At 41.6% G+C, this 16193-nt stretch overlaps 1 protein-coding gene across 1 annotated transcript in view; it reads right to left on the bottom strand.

Annotated features, from left to right (window-relative positions):
• Positions 1 to 263: 263 nt before the first annotated feature.
• FRMD4B (FERM domain containing 4B) overlaps positions 264 to 16193 on the bottom strand; it is a 170940-nt gene continuing 155010 nt past the window's right edge. The window contains exons 18-23 of the mRNA XM_054977130.1: positions 15896 to 15952; positions 13108 to 13255; positions 11872 to 11991; positions 8684 to 9483; positions 5444 to 5570; positions 264 to 2292 (exon numbers count right to left, since the gene is read on the bottom strand). Coding sequence (XP_054833105.1) covers positions 2172 to 2292; positions 5444 to 5570; positions 8684 to 9483; positions 11872 to 11991; positions 13108 to 13255; positions 15896 to 15952 — 1373 coding nt within the window. The 3' untranslated portion in view covers positions 264 to 2171. The remainder of the gene's footprint in view (positions 2293 to 5443; positions 5571 to 8683; positions 9484 to 11871; positions 11992 to 13107; positions 13256 to 15895; positions 15953 to 16193) is intronic.

Below are 16193 nucleotides of genomic sequence, written 5' to 3'. Positions count from 1 at the left end.
CAACTGTTCTTGTATTGCTGAATTCACTCCTATACAGTAAACTGATGTGTACCCAGTGCGGCTACTCCACAGGTGGGTGGTGTGTTCCAGGATTTTAATAGGCCTTGGGCATACTTAGGTTTGATTGGATCATGCCCTGTAAATTTATGCTTTTTTTTGGTGCTGTAACCAGCTTGAGGATAGCATGGGGTTAAAACCAAAACCAAACTGACAAATATATGTATTTAAAAAAGAGAATACTGGACATGTTTAATGGGATACTTTTAAGTTTATTGACCTATAGAAAATCATAGGTCTTTAAAAAGTCAGGTCAGTAAAAGAATAAGCAAAAAGATTTTCTTCTTTCTAAAAGGCTATACAAATATGCACAAAAGAAATAAATTATTTTTTATTTTCCCTTGTTTATTCCAAACTTTAATTCTAATAATACAAATGACTAAGGACCAGCTTAACAAATTCAGACTCTCTGTATATATATCTATATATAGATAGATTTTTTTACATGCTTTGGAGTGTCCATAAAAAAAGATCCAAAAACTTATTTTCAGAAACATTTCTATTCACAATATGAACAAGGAGTGATCCATCCTGTGTTAAAAAAGACACTCCCCACAAGCACCATTGTATGGAATCCTGAAGCACAAGGTATGTCTGAGAACCAAAATTTGTGCATTTTGTAAAATTACACTAAATTATGTTGTTAATTTGTTCCTACAGGTAGATGATATGAGGTAGGATTATCCCTCCTAGATAAAACCTGCAGCTGATTTTTCCCTGCACATGGAACAATATTCAATTATTTTGTGAAATGTTAATTTATCACTCAGTAGAACAGCCCTGATCTATACAAGTCAATCTACATGTGGAAAGAGACTTTTACATCTGGCTTACCTCACAAAACAACAAAAAAGGCTGCTTCAGAGGAAAAGACCACATATCCAACTCCTGCATCACCAAACAGATGATGCACAACCAACCGCTCTTTGTTCCAGCTCAGGCTCCAGCCTGGACCCATTCCAGGTATTCTTTGCCTGCCTGCCCTGCCCCTCTATCTTTTCCTTAGCTGACAGGTGATTACCACTGATCTTATTCTTGTGCAGAACAACAGTGAGTTTGCAGCCTTTTGCTGGTTTGGGGTGAGTGACTCGGGTGAATATCTGTTGAGGATTGCACTGCCAAATAGCACAGCTGCTTTTCAGATAACCATTTTAATGCCCTTTGCTTTTAAGGCACCAACACGGTGTTACAATTTAATGCATTTGCATCCGTTTTTAGAAAAAAAAATACTGGCCCCTATTATAATATTGTTCAATGCACTGGTGATTTTTCATATCAGCAACACATTTTGTAGCAAATCTGCTATTTCTTACGACATATCTAGTGTTTCTCTGTGCATACTCTACATTAAACCTGCATGCATCTTTGCATAAATGAAGACATATCCCGGCAGAAGTGCGCATTTCATTTGATCAGGGAAGAGGTCTGAATCCGCCTGCTCCCGCTTCCTAGAAAGCACCCGATATGCGGGAATAGTTTTCATACAGTGCATTACTAGATGCAACTGCTGCTTCCTTTTTCTGTGGTGTTGAGAACAGAAAGACATATTCAAGACAACACACTGTTAAAAACATACACCTTTTTTCTCATTCAAAATACTGTATGAAAAGCCCAAACGTCCTTCAAGTAATTGCTGCAATACAAAGAGTCAATCCTCGGCTCCCTCCGTGGGTTCATGTACTTCAATAGACCACAAAGTTGTCTTTTTGATCAGCAGATGCTACGGCAGAAGTGTCTTCAATATCTTGATTATCTGAATTGTGCTCCTAAAAAAATCCTTCCTTCCCAAGAAGAATCTCCTTTTCACATTTTCAGAAGTCTGCACCTTCAACAACTTCCCATCTGCTAAAAAGTGCTTTCTGGAAAATACTTCAGCCAAAGGTTGTGTTTGGTAGGAGATTTAAAACCAAACTATGGAGCTGACCCTTCCTTGTTTAGGCTGCTTGAATTCACAAAGCTGTGCTTGCATGGGTAAGAGACTGCAGTAGCTTTGTCTCACAGAATGCTTTATCCTTCCACCCAAGTTCTCATTTCTGAGTTGCGCTGGGAAGCTCTTTTTTGTAGGAACAGCATACGGTGCAAGGCACACATGGTCAGGGGAGCAGAGGGCAGAGTCACACTAAAGTCCCAGGTTTCGAATCTTCGTGCCAAAACAGTTTCTGTTCGCTGCCTTGCAAGTCACCCTCCAGCTGGTTGCGATCACTGCTGTTCAGCTGGCTTGTCTCAGCATACATCCTGCCAGACACAAGAAACACAATCCTGAGCAACACGCACGGCAAACCAAGATTTCAGATGCTGCGCCACCGATTCACATTCCACCTCTGTCCTCAAAAGCAACTGGAACCAATGGGATGTGCACCAATGAGAGAGAGTCATCATTATGCCAGATCGTCATCGGGATCTAAATATGTCCCTGGTAATTAAGACCCAGAAAGGTCTCAGCTAGATAATAACAGCTACACTAAATATGGGTTTAGATTACAGACAAAGCTTGTGTGGTTCCCACCCCTCCCCTGCATGAGTATGTAGCAACCCATCATTTATAATGTTGTTTGTGACATAATGTTAATGAACAATACACAAAGTGTGTGTTTATTTGGATTTTTCTCCCATTCAATTTAGAAAAGTCAGAAGATGTGATGCACCGATTTAGATGGAAAAGTAAGCAAAAGAATAACTATGACATTACACAAGGCTTTATAGGTTTTTTTTAATGATCAGAAATAAAGTAAAAAAGAGAAGACAAGCTCCTGTCATACAAATGGAGCTTTCTGAGTGTCTGTAACAACAGACAAATGCACCTCTTGGCCCCACTGGGGCTCCATCTGCCATAGCTCAGGATCAGAACCCCAGTGAACTAATGACAGAACACCTAAGTGCACTAAACCCAGCGAGGAAGTTAAAAAAATTAATAATAAATCGTTGCTATCCAACTCTTAAACCACTGCATTTTTAAAAAATGAAAAGTTTTTAGAGGTTCATATCCCTTGTATAGTTCATATCCCTTGAAAAGGGACTGTCCAGAGAACTAAATACATGTTAAGACTTCAGTAGGAAACTTGAACACATGAAGCTGCCTTATACTAAATTAGAGCACTAGTCTATCGTGGTCAGTATTGTCTACTCTGATGAAGGGAGCTTTGACTCTTGCAAGCTTATACCGGGAAATCTTGTTGGTCCAGTTTGCACTGGCCTCAAATCTTGCTGTTCTCACTAGCAGCGGCTCTCCAGGGGCTCAAGCTGAGAACTTTCACTTCAGCTTCTACCTGATCTTTTTAATTGGAGACACCAAGGATTGACCTTCTACATACCAAGCAGATGCTGTACACTGAACCACAGCCTGTCCCCTTGAGTGAAACTTCACACAAGACACAGCCCAAACAACAAGGCCAGCCCATTTGAAAAATCAAACATGTGCACACACTCAAATGTTAGAAGTACTTAGTATGCTTACAATGCAATCCTAAACAGAGTTACACTCTTCTGTGTCCATTAAAGAAAATGGGCTTAGAAGGGTATAGTTGTGCTTAGGATGGCACTGTTATCTGGCTACAGCTAGCACAAGACTATTTAAATATGATCTCATTCCTGCAGGCACAATCTGTCCCTGGACAGAAGGCCTTTGTTCTAATGGATAACAGGTGGAGTTAGAGAACGAAGGGACAGAACAGACACAACACAGGAAGCAGAAGCAAAAAGTGAACTAAAAAAAATTACCGAGTGACACTGGAGTGACATGCTAGGCAGAACCATCAGGAGAACAAGAGAAAACTGTATGGAAATTACCACTAAGGGGGAAGAAGAAGCTCAACGCTGTTTCCATAAGGGCAATTTTGCTGTTGCAGGCACACCCTACCCCAATCTCACAGTAAGCTAAAACACTGGCCAGCGTCAAAGCCAATTCTCATGGGCAAAGAGACGTGGAATGAATACAAATCCAGCAAGGGGCCATTCGCACATTCACCTTGCTTGAATAACTTATTGTGTACAGGCATGTCCATCTCTCTCAATCATGTGAAGAGGGCGTCATCGGTTACCAGTTTGTTTTGCTATAAATTGGAACTGGGCACATGATGTGCTGATCATAGTACTGCTCCTGCACATGTAGCTGAAAATGATGCTCTAGTTCATGTTTGGCCAAAAATCCCCTTTGCGTGGTGGCTGGATTGGACATGCTCCATCTGTCCATGAAATGAACTAACACGTTGACTGTACTCCCAGTTAGGCCCAGTTAGCACAGCCTAGGTTGGGTGGAGAAGTCTGCATGCAGACTGCTTGTATCACATGTTACTTTAGAGAGTGGAGGAGTGGAAATTCATGACCTCCTCTACCACACAAAGAAGCAAGATCCTCCACCCTTAGCCAGCTGCTGTTATGAGTATTTAAACAGGATCTCAATTTTGCAGCTTCAAGCAGTCTCAGGGTGTCTACCCACTTCAGCTTGTTGTTTACATGAAATGCACAAAGGAGCAATTCTGCAATTTCTGTAGTATACATCCAAGTTGCAACTGAGACCAAAACCAGCTTGGTGCACTGATGATGACTAATGGGCAAGTCACATTTCCTGGAATATAGTTAATCAGAAGCTCCTTGTTCCAGCCAGTCTTCCTCAAGTGAGTCTGCCCCAGATAAGGATGGAAGCCTGGCGTCCTGCCTTGTCACCACAGGTCCTGCAAGAGCATGTTTCCCTTCCTTGGCAACGTGTCATAGCTGCTGGGGATCCAAAATGGCAGCAATGATGCCTCATCTATAAATGTGGCTGCATTCAATTCCTATTTAAGGAGGGCTAGAGTGATGCGCAACCATTCCCACCCTCAAATCCTCATGAGCTAAAAACCTGAATTTCCAACTGGAGAACAGTCAGAGATAGGCCTTTTTATTCAATGCCTGCAAGCTGATGGTCTTAATCCTAAAGTGTACAGTGCAAATAAATGTTAACAAGCAGAGACTGTCAGAGAATGCATGAATTATGCATTCTAGAAGATTAGATGGTAAGAGAAAGGCTGTTTATTAGGATCGGGGCCTAAATAAAGAGCTTTGGTTCTTAGATTATCTAAATCCAGAATACGTAAAAGAAAGGCTACTAAAGCTTTTTTCTGTGTTGTAGGGAACAGGACGGTAGGGTAGATTGGCTCACATTGCCTCTCCAGCATAAACTCTCAATAAACCAGACCATTTCCAGCTTCTGTCTTATTTCAGTCTTTATGCAGTTTGCAGGGTGCCTTCAATGAAGCTGCACACCACCAGAGAGGAAGCAGCAAAGAGGCACAGTCTACTTGAGTTCCATTCTCAGTAATGAGGCCACTTGACTCTCCAGGAGGCAGCTGCTCCTTCCAGCGTTCTGACCACAAGGAAAACAGCAAGTCTATTATTATATGCAGCTCACCTGCTGTGCAGTGGATGGGTGCCATACACAGTCCCGTAAGAGCTAGCATAAGAGGAATGAGAGAGTGTATCGTAATCAGAAAGCGCAATCTGATTCCGCCAGTTCCCAGAGGCATTTATAGAAGATGCTAAAACAACAACAAGAAAAAATAGTTGTAGTGAATAATGTATTTCAGAACCTCTTCCTCAGACACATACAAATACATGGAATATGGCTATATTTTAAGGCTGTTTTGATAAAGATTTAGGCAGTATATGTCAGACCAGAAGTCTAGAATCTCACACTGAGAACCGCTGACCGATGGAACTCACTGCTACTAGAAGCTGCAGAGCTGGTGATACGATCAAACAAGATGAATTCACAGATGATAGTGACATGCTCACCAGCTGACTCAGGATGATGCACCCTCTTCAATGCCATTAGAGGCAATCTCCTAGAGTCATCAAGTGAACAACAGCAAACGGAATGCTGCTATCTTATTTTTATGGTTATTTTTGTTACAATGCAAAATATATTACAACAGAAGACTCATGAGAATACCCTGCTTGCTTCCTTCTCTGTACGCCTTTCTAGTTTTCTTGTTATAACAACTTTCACTTCAATCTTAAACAATTTAATAGCAGTGCAATCCTAAACAGAATTAAACCCATCTAAGTCCACTGACATCAACTGGTTTGTGTGTGTGTGTAAAGTGCCATCAAGTCACAGCCAACTTAGGGCAACACCACAGGATTTTCTAGGCAGGGGAATGGAGGTGGTTTACCATCGCCTGCCTCTGCATAGTGACCCTGGACTTCCTTTGTGGTCTCCCATCCAGGTACTAACCAGGGATGACATGCTTTGTTTCTGAGAGCTGATAAGACTGGGCCAGCCTGGGCCATCTAGGTCAGGGCCACGGGGTTTAAAATTGTGTAAAACTACTTAGGATGGCACTACAAATTCAGATGAAGTCAGAGGGGTTTATTCCCAAGTAAACATATACAAGATTGCACTGTAAGTCTTCCATTACCTTTTGATTTTAATCTAACTTCATTTATTTCCATCCTGTGCACGCACTCACACAAAACGATCAATTACATCTTGTTCATCTTTTTGTACATATGCAATTAGTGGCCACCCTGCTGTCACACTCCCCCTGCTCCCTCCGATCTTCCAAGAAGTATCTGTCAGGAGGACTTCCGAAAGCTTGCATATTACATCCATTTTGTTCAATAGCCTCAAGTCATTCCTACCACTGAGCACTTAAGGGCTTCTTTTGGGTCAATGTTTTATGAGAACATGTGGCATTTTCTTCATCTGCATACCGCAGCAATAGAGATCGAATGGCTGAAATTGTACAAGAATTTTGGGTGCATCTGCTACTACTTTCTGTCATCAAAAATACTTCCTTAACCATTTGGACCTGGTCACTGTGGGAGAGAGGATATGAGGCTGAATGAACCTCCCATATGAGCCAGTGAGCTTGTCCCTAGTTTCTCAACCTCCAGCACACTCTTCATGCCCAATTATCTTGTAAACCAGTTTGGGCATCCTGTCGAAACCCGTATAGCAAGGCTAGTTGCACAATGTACTTTAGCTGAATCCAGAGCAGCTGGGTCAGCACGGAGACGGCCTCTTATACAACACTCAACCTAGGCTGGCAGAATGAGGAAGGATATGAAACACGTTATCTAGGGAGTCAAATGAGTACAGCATGCAAATACAGGAATGGCAAATTGGCTTTAAACCAGTCCTGTTAAAGTAGAAGTGATAAGGAAGTTACCCATATATCTAACAGTAGCTGTGGAAGGTGCACCAAACTCTATAAAAATCAACTATAAGAGAGACTTATTGTTGCCCATAGTGAGTTCATTAGAGCAGCCATTAGAGCAGCAACCAACTGTCCACCAAGTTGTTAACTAAATACTCCTGAAACATCTATAAGTAGGGCACTGAGGTCAATGTTTACCTCTAATGTTTACCCCAGCACTATAAAAAAGAGTCCAGTAGCATCTTTAAGACTAACCAACTTTACTGTAGCATAAGCTTTCGAGAATCACAGTTCTCTTCGTCAGATGAGAACTCTTCTCTTTGTCCATGCATCTGACGAAGAGAACTGTGATTATCGAAAGCTTATGCTACAGTAAAGTTGGTTAGTCTTAAAGGTGCTACTGGACTCTTTTCTATTTTCCTAGTGTGAGATATTCTGGAAACAGAGTTTGTTGGTTCTGCTGAAGTCATCATCGTTCTGAAAAGTCTCCTCTGTAGTTGAACTGAGAATCTTATTGTCCAGGAGCAGGCTTGTCCTCATTGTCAGAGCCTCAGGTGGGTCACTTGGAAACCCAGCATGGCAGCAGCAGAGAAGCCCATTATGATGACAGCAACAAGGAGGATCTCTGCAACAGCAGTGATGCAGTTTGGGCCCTTTGAGATCCCAAAGCTGCTGCCACCAGCAGCTCTCAGAGGTGCAGCCCAACCAGGAAAATGGGAAGGGGAAAAGAGGCTGCAGATGCCACCTAGGACTCCTTCGAAGTCTCGCAGGGCGGCTAGCTCTTGCAAGACTTCAAGAGAACTGCCTGAGCATGGGCAGCTTGCTGCTTTGGCCTTACAAGGGGCTTAGAAGCAGGCCAGTGAGGAGGTGGCTAACTTTCTCTCCGGATGGTGAGGAGACAGCCAGTGGAGAAGAGGAGGAACCAGAAGCTTCAAGTCCCTTCCCCAGTTCTGAGCCGCCGCAAGCCCCAAATGGAGGAGAGGTGCAAAGGGACAAGATGGATGAGGAGGCTTCTGAGGGCAAGCCCATGGACTGCCCACGCTTATTTTACTTGGCTTCCAAAATCATCCCTAGCTGTTTTTGTTCTTAGCAATTACACTAATGATTCTACTGATGAACCTGCTAAGAGCAGAGGCACCACCTGCAAGTCATTGTCAAGAGGACTAGTGACACGTGTGTCTGTCTGTGAACTGCCTCCATCATCCAGTTTAGAGCCCTGCATGCACAGGAAGCTTCTACATCTCCCTACTTCCCCATGGATCACAACGGAAGAGAAGCTCTACATGTGCAAAAAGGATGATTAATTACACTGTTGCTATGAATGAAATTGATAGTGAAATGAGCAGGGAAGATGTTGTGGTCAGGGGAACTCTGTGCATTGGAGCCCCTATACTTGTAAAGGATTGCTAGACTGGATTAAGACATCTCTGAGGACCACAGAGACACAGCTGAGGAGGAAAAAAGACAAATGTGACAAAATGGCTCGTTACCTGATGAGAATGATGACGCACGGCTGCTTGGACAACATGGTACCTGCAGTCCAGCAAAACCCAGGCTCCTCTGTGATCCTCTGTCATCAAAGCCTGCCTGCAGGCTAAGTCCCTGGTCTTTCTGACCAGAGGCACGCTGGTACCAACCACGAAGATGCTCTGCTACTAAGGCCTTGTGAATGTTTTTGGTGATGTGCTCAGATTTCACAGACTGCTTCCGCGGCAGGCGCAAGGTGGCATAAGGGTTGTGTGGCACTCTTTCCATCTCATCCTCATGGAAGGACCTGAATTCCCGATATCGGCGCTCATATCCATAGTGTGCCGATGAGCGGTAGGAAGGGTTGACAGTGTATTGCCCCTCTGTGCCATTCTCATACATATAGCCACCATTATAATACATATCACATTCCATGTAAGGAGCGTAGCCAGAAATGTAGCTGTTAGCCGATGGCGGCACTTGACTTTTTTGATAAATGCCATTGCGGACATCTTTTGGGGCTAGGTTTGGCATACTTCCTGAATTGGCAGCAGAAATGTTCTGTTTCTTAGATCGCCTCCTGTTTCTTGTCCGGTTGTCAAGAGTCTGGGCAGTAAAGCAGGGGTTTGGGGTCACACAATAGTATTCCGTGCTCGACTGGCTGGTGTAGGATGATCCATCATCCAGGATTTCTGTACTGCTGCTTCTTTGGGATTTTGAAAGCGTGAACAATGGCTTTTCACTAGCAGTCTCAGACAGCAAGTTGGTTTGAGACTCTAAGCTGCCACTCCGCTGCCTGCAGTGCTGGGGGGAAACATCTGGCCTGGGAAGGCAGAAAATTGTATGTGTTACAAACACAGAAGGCACCTATTTCCAAACAGAGCAGAGCCAGGTGCAATTTTTCTAAATTACAAAAAAGTAAAATTAGGTAGCTTCTGGACGGGGTGATTCCCTGTTTTGCTCTAATTGCTGCTGCTGAAAATGCAAAGGTAATGGAGTTTCTGCATATTGGCTTTCACTGCGAATTGTCCTTGCATCCACAATCCCCCTAGCAAGCTTTTTGCCATTTTTTAAAAAATGAGTAGTAATATTGCTATAGTGTTAGGGTACTATAGCAATTTACATATAACCAATAATAAAACAAACAGCAAAAAGCACACAGATTGGGGAAAATGGCAGGCCCAAGGGGAAATATTGGGAGGTGCAAAACCCATATCGTCCGCTTCTGTTTTATTTCCAGAAAGGCAGGTTTGGGAAAACCTGGAAGCTGGGAGAATGCATAATGATGTCCTGTGGAAGCCCAAATTAAAAAAAAATACTGCCATTTAATATGGAGCTAGAGGTCCATGTGGAAGCAACCTTAGGTTAAATGGAGTTAAAAATGTCCTACATCTCAAAGCAAACTACTAAGGAAACTAGAATCTTTCTGGAGTCTTCCAAGGAAATGCTGGATAGGCTCTTTAGGTGAGAATTACTTTGACAGACTAGGAGCGTGGAGGTTCTATTCTATTCTATTCTATTCTATTCTATTCTATTCTATTCTATTCTATTCTATTCTATTCTATTCTATTCTATTCTATTCCTACATGTTGAAATCCAGCATAAAATGATCCTACATGGTGCTAAACCACGAAAAATAGCATGACTCACACGCACGCACATCACGTAACATACAATGACAGCTCAATGTGTTAGATGTCTCCGTTGCAGTGAGACATACTGCATTTGAGGTTGGATTAGATGATATGAAAGCTCTCTTTCTCTCGTATTGTCATCAAGTGATGAATACATATTTGTGAATGTGTCTCTCTCTATTCACCTGGGCCAGGCTTTGAATATATATCAATAAACGAAAATCAAAGGTATTGCTATAACTCACTTCTGCATCCTATTGATCAATACAATAGGGAAAGAAAGAAAAATCTCTTTTAGGCAACTGATTCACTTTTCTAGTATCTGAGGACACTGATACATTCAGTATCAGATATTCATCAGCAGTGAATTAAAGATGGGAGAGTAAACATCTAGCTTATCATATGAATAGGGATTCCATGGCTGCAAACTAATATAGTTACTGAAAATGCCACAGCAAACAAAAATGTGACATGTTCTCCTCTTGGGGCAGAAAATTACAAAAGGAATTTTCTGCAGAGTTGATATCAGTTCTGTAAATCTGACATTTACCAATATAAAACTAAGCTGTCAAGCAGGCTGAGTATTTTATATAACTGTTTTATGAACAGAGTTACAGCCAGCCAATAATTCCTCTCTGCACCAAATTTACAATAGGAGAATTACTGGCAGTATACATTTCACTGTTTTTAAAACTCTCATTTCTTTTAATCGGGCCCAAGTTCCCTAAAGTCAACCTTTGATTTTGCAGAAGGCATTTGTGTGGGAGAATGAGGAAAAATCCAACATCTGTTGCAGCCTTACATTTGCAAATAATAACAGTATTAAAAAAACACAGTGCATTAAGTAGAACCAGATGTTGGCTGTTCCTGGCATCAGTTATGGAAAGAGCGATCCTTCCTTGGGCCTGGCCATATAGTTTTTAACATTCTATCACATGCCACTGTAGCCAAAAATGGACCCCAGGGCGGGGTTACCATCCCTCCCACTCACATCAAAGTTGGTGGGCCTTTCACAAATTAATACACTCTATTCTTATTCAAGTCCATTGCTTGACACCATAAAACTAAGAACTCAACATGTGATTTTTCTCTGACCACCTACATCTGACAGAGAACACCTGTGGAATTCAAGAGCTTGCTTGAAGATACAACATAGCTACCAAAGAATAGGTCTACTGAAATGAAATGAATAGAATGCATACCCAAGCACATATATTCTTTAATTTCAGGGAGGTGTTCTCGGAATGTACACCTAAGCTTCCTCTGAATGGCATCCCTTATGGCATGTACAAAGGACATTTTTTTCTGATTTCAAAGTCTGGGGAAAATCCAGATACGACTTGCTGTGGGAGAACTCTGCTTGATACATGCAAATGCCATAGCCAGAGAGCTGGTCTCTTGATGATGCTCTTTAGAATGCTGATGTCTAGGAGAACAGCATGGACTCACTTCTGGGTATAATCTTTTCTTTTGCAAAACCAGTTTCTCAACGGAGCTCAGTGGTGCATGACAAGTCTCTTGAAATGTGCATACATTTGTGTTGGCATAGGGGCAGGTAAAGAGGAAAATCAACTTACTGTAAGTGAGTGCTACTGTATGCATTGCGAGTGAGTACTGGTGTCGTGGGCATGCTTCTTCCACCGTGGTTCTGCCTCTCTGCTGTTCTGTATGGACTGCTGTGTGTTGACAAGGGATCTCTGTGGTTATAAACAAAGGAATCCAGTATGTGGCCACCTTCCCAATATCTTCAATAAAATGCAAAGCAGAACAGCATTGGCATTACTTGCCTATAGATAGAAAGCGCAAGATTTCTAGAAGAGAGAGGAAAGTATAACAGCAAGGGCTACTAGTGCGAAGGTGGTCCAGGAAAGCATCTCACTGTTGAACAGTTTGCCTAACAGCCATTATTTTAAGAACAAAGAAGGTGGAAGTTAAAAGGCATAGCAGGAAATGAAAAAGGGAAAACATCAGCATTAAGAAGTCACCATGCCTCAGTGGGCTAATGGTACCAGCATTCAGGTAGTACAGTCCTAACAACACTGAATGGGCCAGTTTAAATCCCACTGGGGATTTAACAGGCCAATGGTTGCAGTCAAGCATTTCTGTGCATGCTCTGGGGAGCTGCTTTTTTTTTTTTTTACCCCACTGTAGCTTTATGCACAATCACCTATTTTCTGGAACAGCTTTCAATTGGACATAAAGAGCTGCAGTAGGAATAAGAGGTTTCAAAAGCCCATTGCATGTGGGTGGAGACGCACTGGATCCAGCCCAGAGTCAACAGGAGCTTTAATTACAAGCCGCGCAGTACTATTATGTTTCTTTTAACCTAGTTTCTGGAGCCATGTGATAAAATAAGAACCTCAGATTTTCAAAGAATGATCTCAAAACCTGTCTTAAGTGTTCAGACAAAAGTTCAGAAACATACAAATGTGTGTCTTAAGCTATTCTGCATGCTTCTTTTTTCATAGCAGCCTGGTGAGCCTAATCTCGTCAGATCTCAGAAGCTAAGAAGGGTCAGCCTTAGTTAGTAATTGGATGGGAGACCTCCAACAAAGACCAGGGTTGCAGAAGCAGGCAATGGCAAACCACCTCTGTTAGTTTCTTGCCATGAAAACCCCACCAGGGGTCGCCATAAGTCACCTATGACTTGAGGGCACTCTCCACCAGGTGACAGGTAAGTAAATATATTAAACATTATTCCTAAATTCTCATCATATTAAAGCAGATGACAGTACAGTGACTTCTTTAATGGAAAAATAAGCAAACATGGATAAAGCAGCTGCAGTCTTTTAGCACAGCAAGGCATTCAGTACCTGGAGTGTCTTGATTCCAGGAACATCTCATTCATGGATGACTTTCTGAGATGGATTCTCTCCACACCAAGAGATTTCGGTGATGGAGATTTTGGAGAAAGAGGCACATGGTTTGTTCTTTGGCCAGGTACAGCCAGGGAATCACTGCCTGTTAATAAAAAAGAACATAATTAAATCTCAGAGAAAGAAGGATGCAACATACTGCGACTTTTCAGCCTGTGCTGTTAAAATTTTCCTAGGACATCCCATTCAGATATATTTGGTCCTTCTTGTTTCAAAGTTAGATATGATTCCCTCCTCACCCATCTGTGAGTGATGGGCTTTGGAAACAATCTTGATATTCCTGAAGTAGGACCAAGATGGGAGAAAAATGTTCTCATATGGGAGGGGGGGATTGTACGCAGAGTTCCATATTTAGGTGTGTGCATTTTAATGTGAAGGAAAAAGAAATGAACCCAATGAAATGTGAATCTCTGAAGGAAAGGGCTAAAGATTATTTTCATGAGTTTATGCAAGGGACTCCATCCATTTGGAAGCAAATGCCTTGTGGTGGAGCAGTTGTTGGCTCTATTTTGTATTCTAAGTCTCTCTCAAAAGCAGAACAGCTGTGACAGCAGCTAGAGATAAAGAAACTCTATAGGAGGTCTACTAATATCCTACTAGCATGACATTTTGTCTTGGTCTAAGAAATGGAAACTCAATTTAACCAGGATTCTGAAAAAATACTCTAAACTTTTCCATAATAAAAAGGGCCCTGATTATAAATCCTCTTAAACAAATATTTATTTATTTAAAGGAAATATATTTAAAGGTAGTACTTTTTACCTGGAGACATTTAGGGACACCCCACTATCCAGTAAACTCTATGCCCACTTCAAAACAGCAGGAGCTCTAAAGCAAAGATTTTTTGCATAGATAATGAATGAGGACGCTCAAGAGTTAGATCTGATATGGAGGAGTCTTCTAAACCTGTCACTGGATTTATTCCAGTACTGGTGGGGACTCAGCCAATGCCATTTGGCATCCGCAGTCAATCAAAAAAGTTTTGTCTGATCAAAACGAAGGGGTACTGCACTGCAGAACTCAGAGAAGTTCCATATTTTGGTTTAAGTGATCATGAGTAGGAAGGGAGGGAGGGTGTTTCCTGATCGCTAATGACTAGCCATAGGGGTGCAGTTATTTCATTCAGACTGTATTTAGCTGGCAGGAAATACCCAACCCAGATATTATTATGGCAATTAAATAAATCCTGGAAATCCTGAAAGCATATAAAAGGATCCTAATTGCTTGTTTGTGTGTTAAATATGGAGCTGTATCTTTCAAGATTAAAAAACTGTTACCATAATGGTTTTCTTCATTTTAGAACCTCACTAGCAATTGAAGAACTGATGATTTCATTCTTGTGTTTGTAATGCATTGTGTATGTCTGTGGATGGACAAGTAATATTTTATTAAGTTTAATAGGAATTTTATTTTAACAGGGAACTTGCATATTTATGATGTGTACAAGGCAGTGGGGAGGAAACAGCCAAAGGAATGAGACTTTGTAATGTCAAAATGGCCAGTCATCTGACTCATGCAAGTGATGGACAAGCCTTTAAGGAGCTTTGCCAGTTGCCTGAAGTTTACTTGCACCTCATTACTCCAGCACTACAAACAGCCATGTCCTTTTCTGCTTCTCTGTATATTTTCCTCCCACACTTGCCTTAACAATTCTTGACTTATCCCCAAGATATTACCCAGAGGCTGAAACTTCATGCTGAAACTGAAAACAAGAATTTGATTCAAAGCGTTATGTCTCTGAGTCCTTTATACCAACCATATTGCTGAACTTTTGTCTTTTTCCAGAACTATGTTCAGCTCCCTGCCTGAGAGAAATTGGATGTTACACAAATTTTTGGATTGTGCAGATTTCTTGCATGGCTTTTGGAGTCATCTAGTTTATGGCCCTGATCTGTTGCAAAGTGGTTTCTCACAAAGATTTTGGGGCATCCTTCTCAGCCTATTTTGACTCATGATTTTTTTTCTTTTGAAACTTTAACTGTAGAATCATTTTTCAGGAGATGGCCAGGAGAGTGGGAGGAAAAGAACTACAGAGAAGTTCAAAATAATCTAAGCTTCTCTTTGATTATTACAAAATGATTTTTGGACATCAGACACAGCATTCAGAGGCCAGATTTGGCTGTACCAAATGTCAAGTTGGGTGAAGTAAGAAGTTTCCCCACAATTTATTTTGTAAAACAGATTAATGTTGTGAACAAACAGATATATTCCACACCATACTGTTACATTTTTGAGAGTTTGTACGTAATGGCCTGGAAGGCTCTGCCTGGGCTATATAAAGCAATAGTGCATTATTAAGAAGCACATTCCTGACCTGGAGCTACTGCCTGGAGTGGGGGGTGGGGGTCTCCAAGAACACAAAAATTGGCCATCCTGGATTTGATAATACGCCTGTATTCAGATGTCATGAATCATGATCCTACTACAATTTGTTCAAGATGAAAATGAGCCAGTAAATCCTCATAGTTAATGCTCCCTCTCTTCTCCCCATGCATAGTTAAGATGGAAAACTCTCTTGCAATAAACTGAAGTTGGTTTCTTGCCTATAAAATCAGGATTCACAACAAATTGTGGTTTGTAACTAGGACCCTTGGATCTCAGATGACACAGAGCATGTAAGTGTGAAGACATATGGGCTCATTTCCATCATAAACTGCAACTGGTTGGGTTCATCAGAATCTAGTTCATGATGATGATACGTTTAAGCTGAAAAACAGTCACATACCATCTTCACATGTTGTTGTATCAGATAAAGAGCTGCTCTCAGACGGGATTATATCATCTACAGGGGGAAAAAAGGAATCTTTAAAATGATTAATATTTCAAGCCACAGCTTTAACAGAGATATAGGTACCAGGCAGCAGATACACTCCTAGCATATGTCCCCCCCTGCCCCACCACGACGTTACCATATGTTGGTAAACCAAGTTAATACAGGAAGTGATAAAAAATCCAACCTCACATTTAAAACGATTGCAACAGCTGAGGCATTACATACTGAACATCTTTAACCTGGTCAGTGC

Source organism: Eublepharis macularius, chromosome 4, assembly GCF_028583425.1.
Source record: "Eublepharis macularius isolate TG4126 chromosome 4, MPM_Emac_v1.0, whole genome shotgun sequence".
Classification (NCBI taxonomy): Eukaryota; Metazoa; Chordata; class Lepidosauria; order Squamata; family Eublepharidae; genus Eublepharis; species Eublepharis macularius.
The sequence above is the reverse complement of the archived record's forward strand: the minus strand, read 5'-3'. Positions and strand labels throughout refer to the sequence as shown.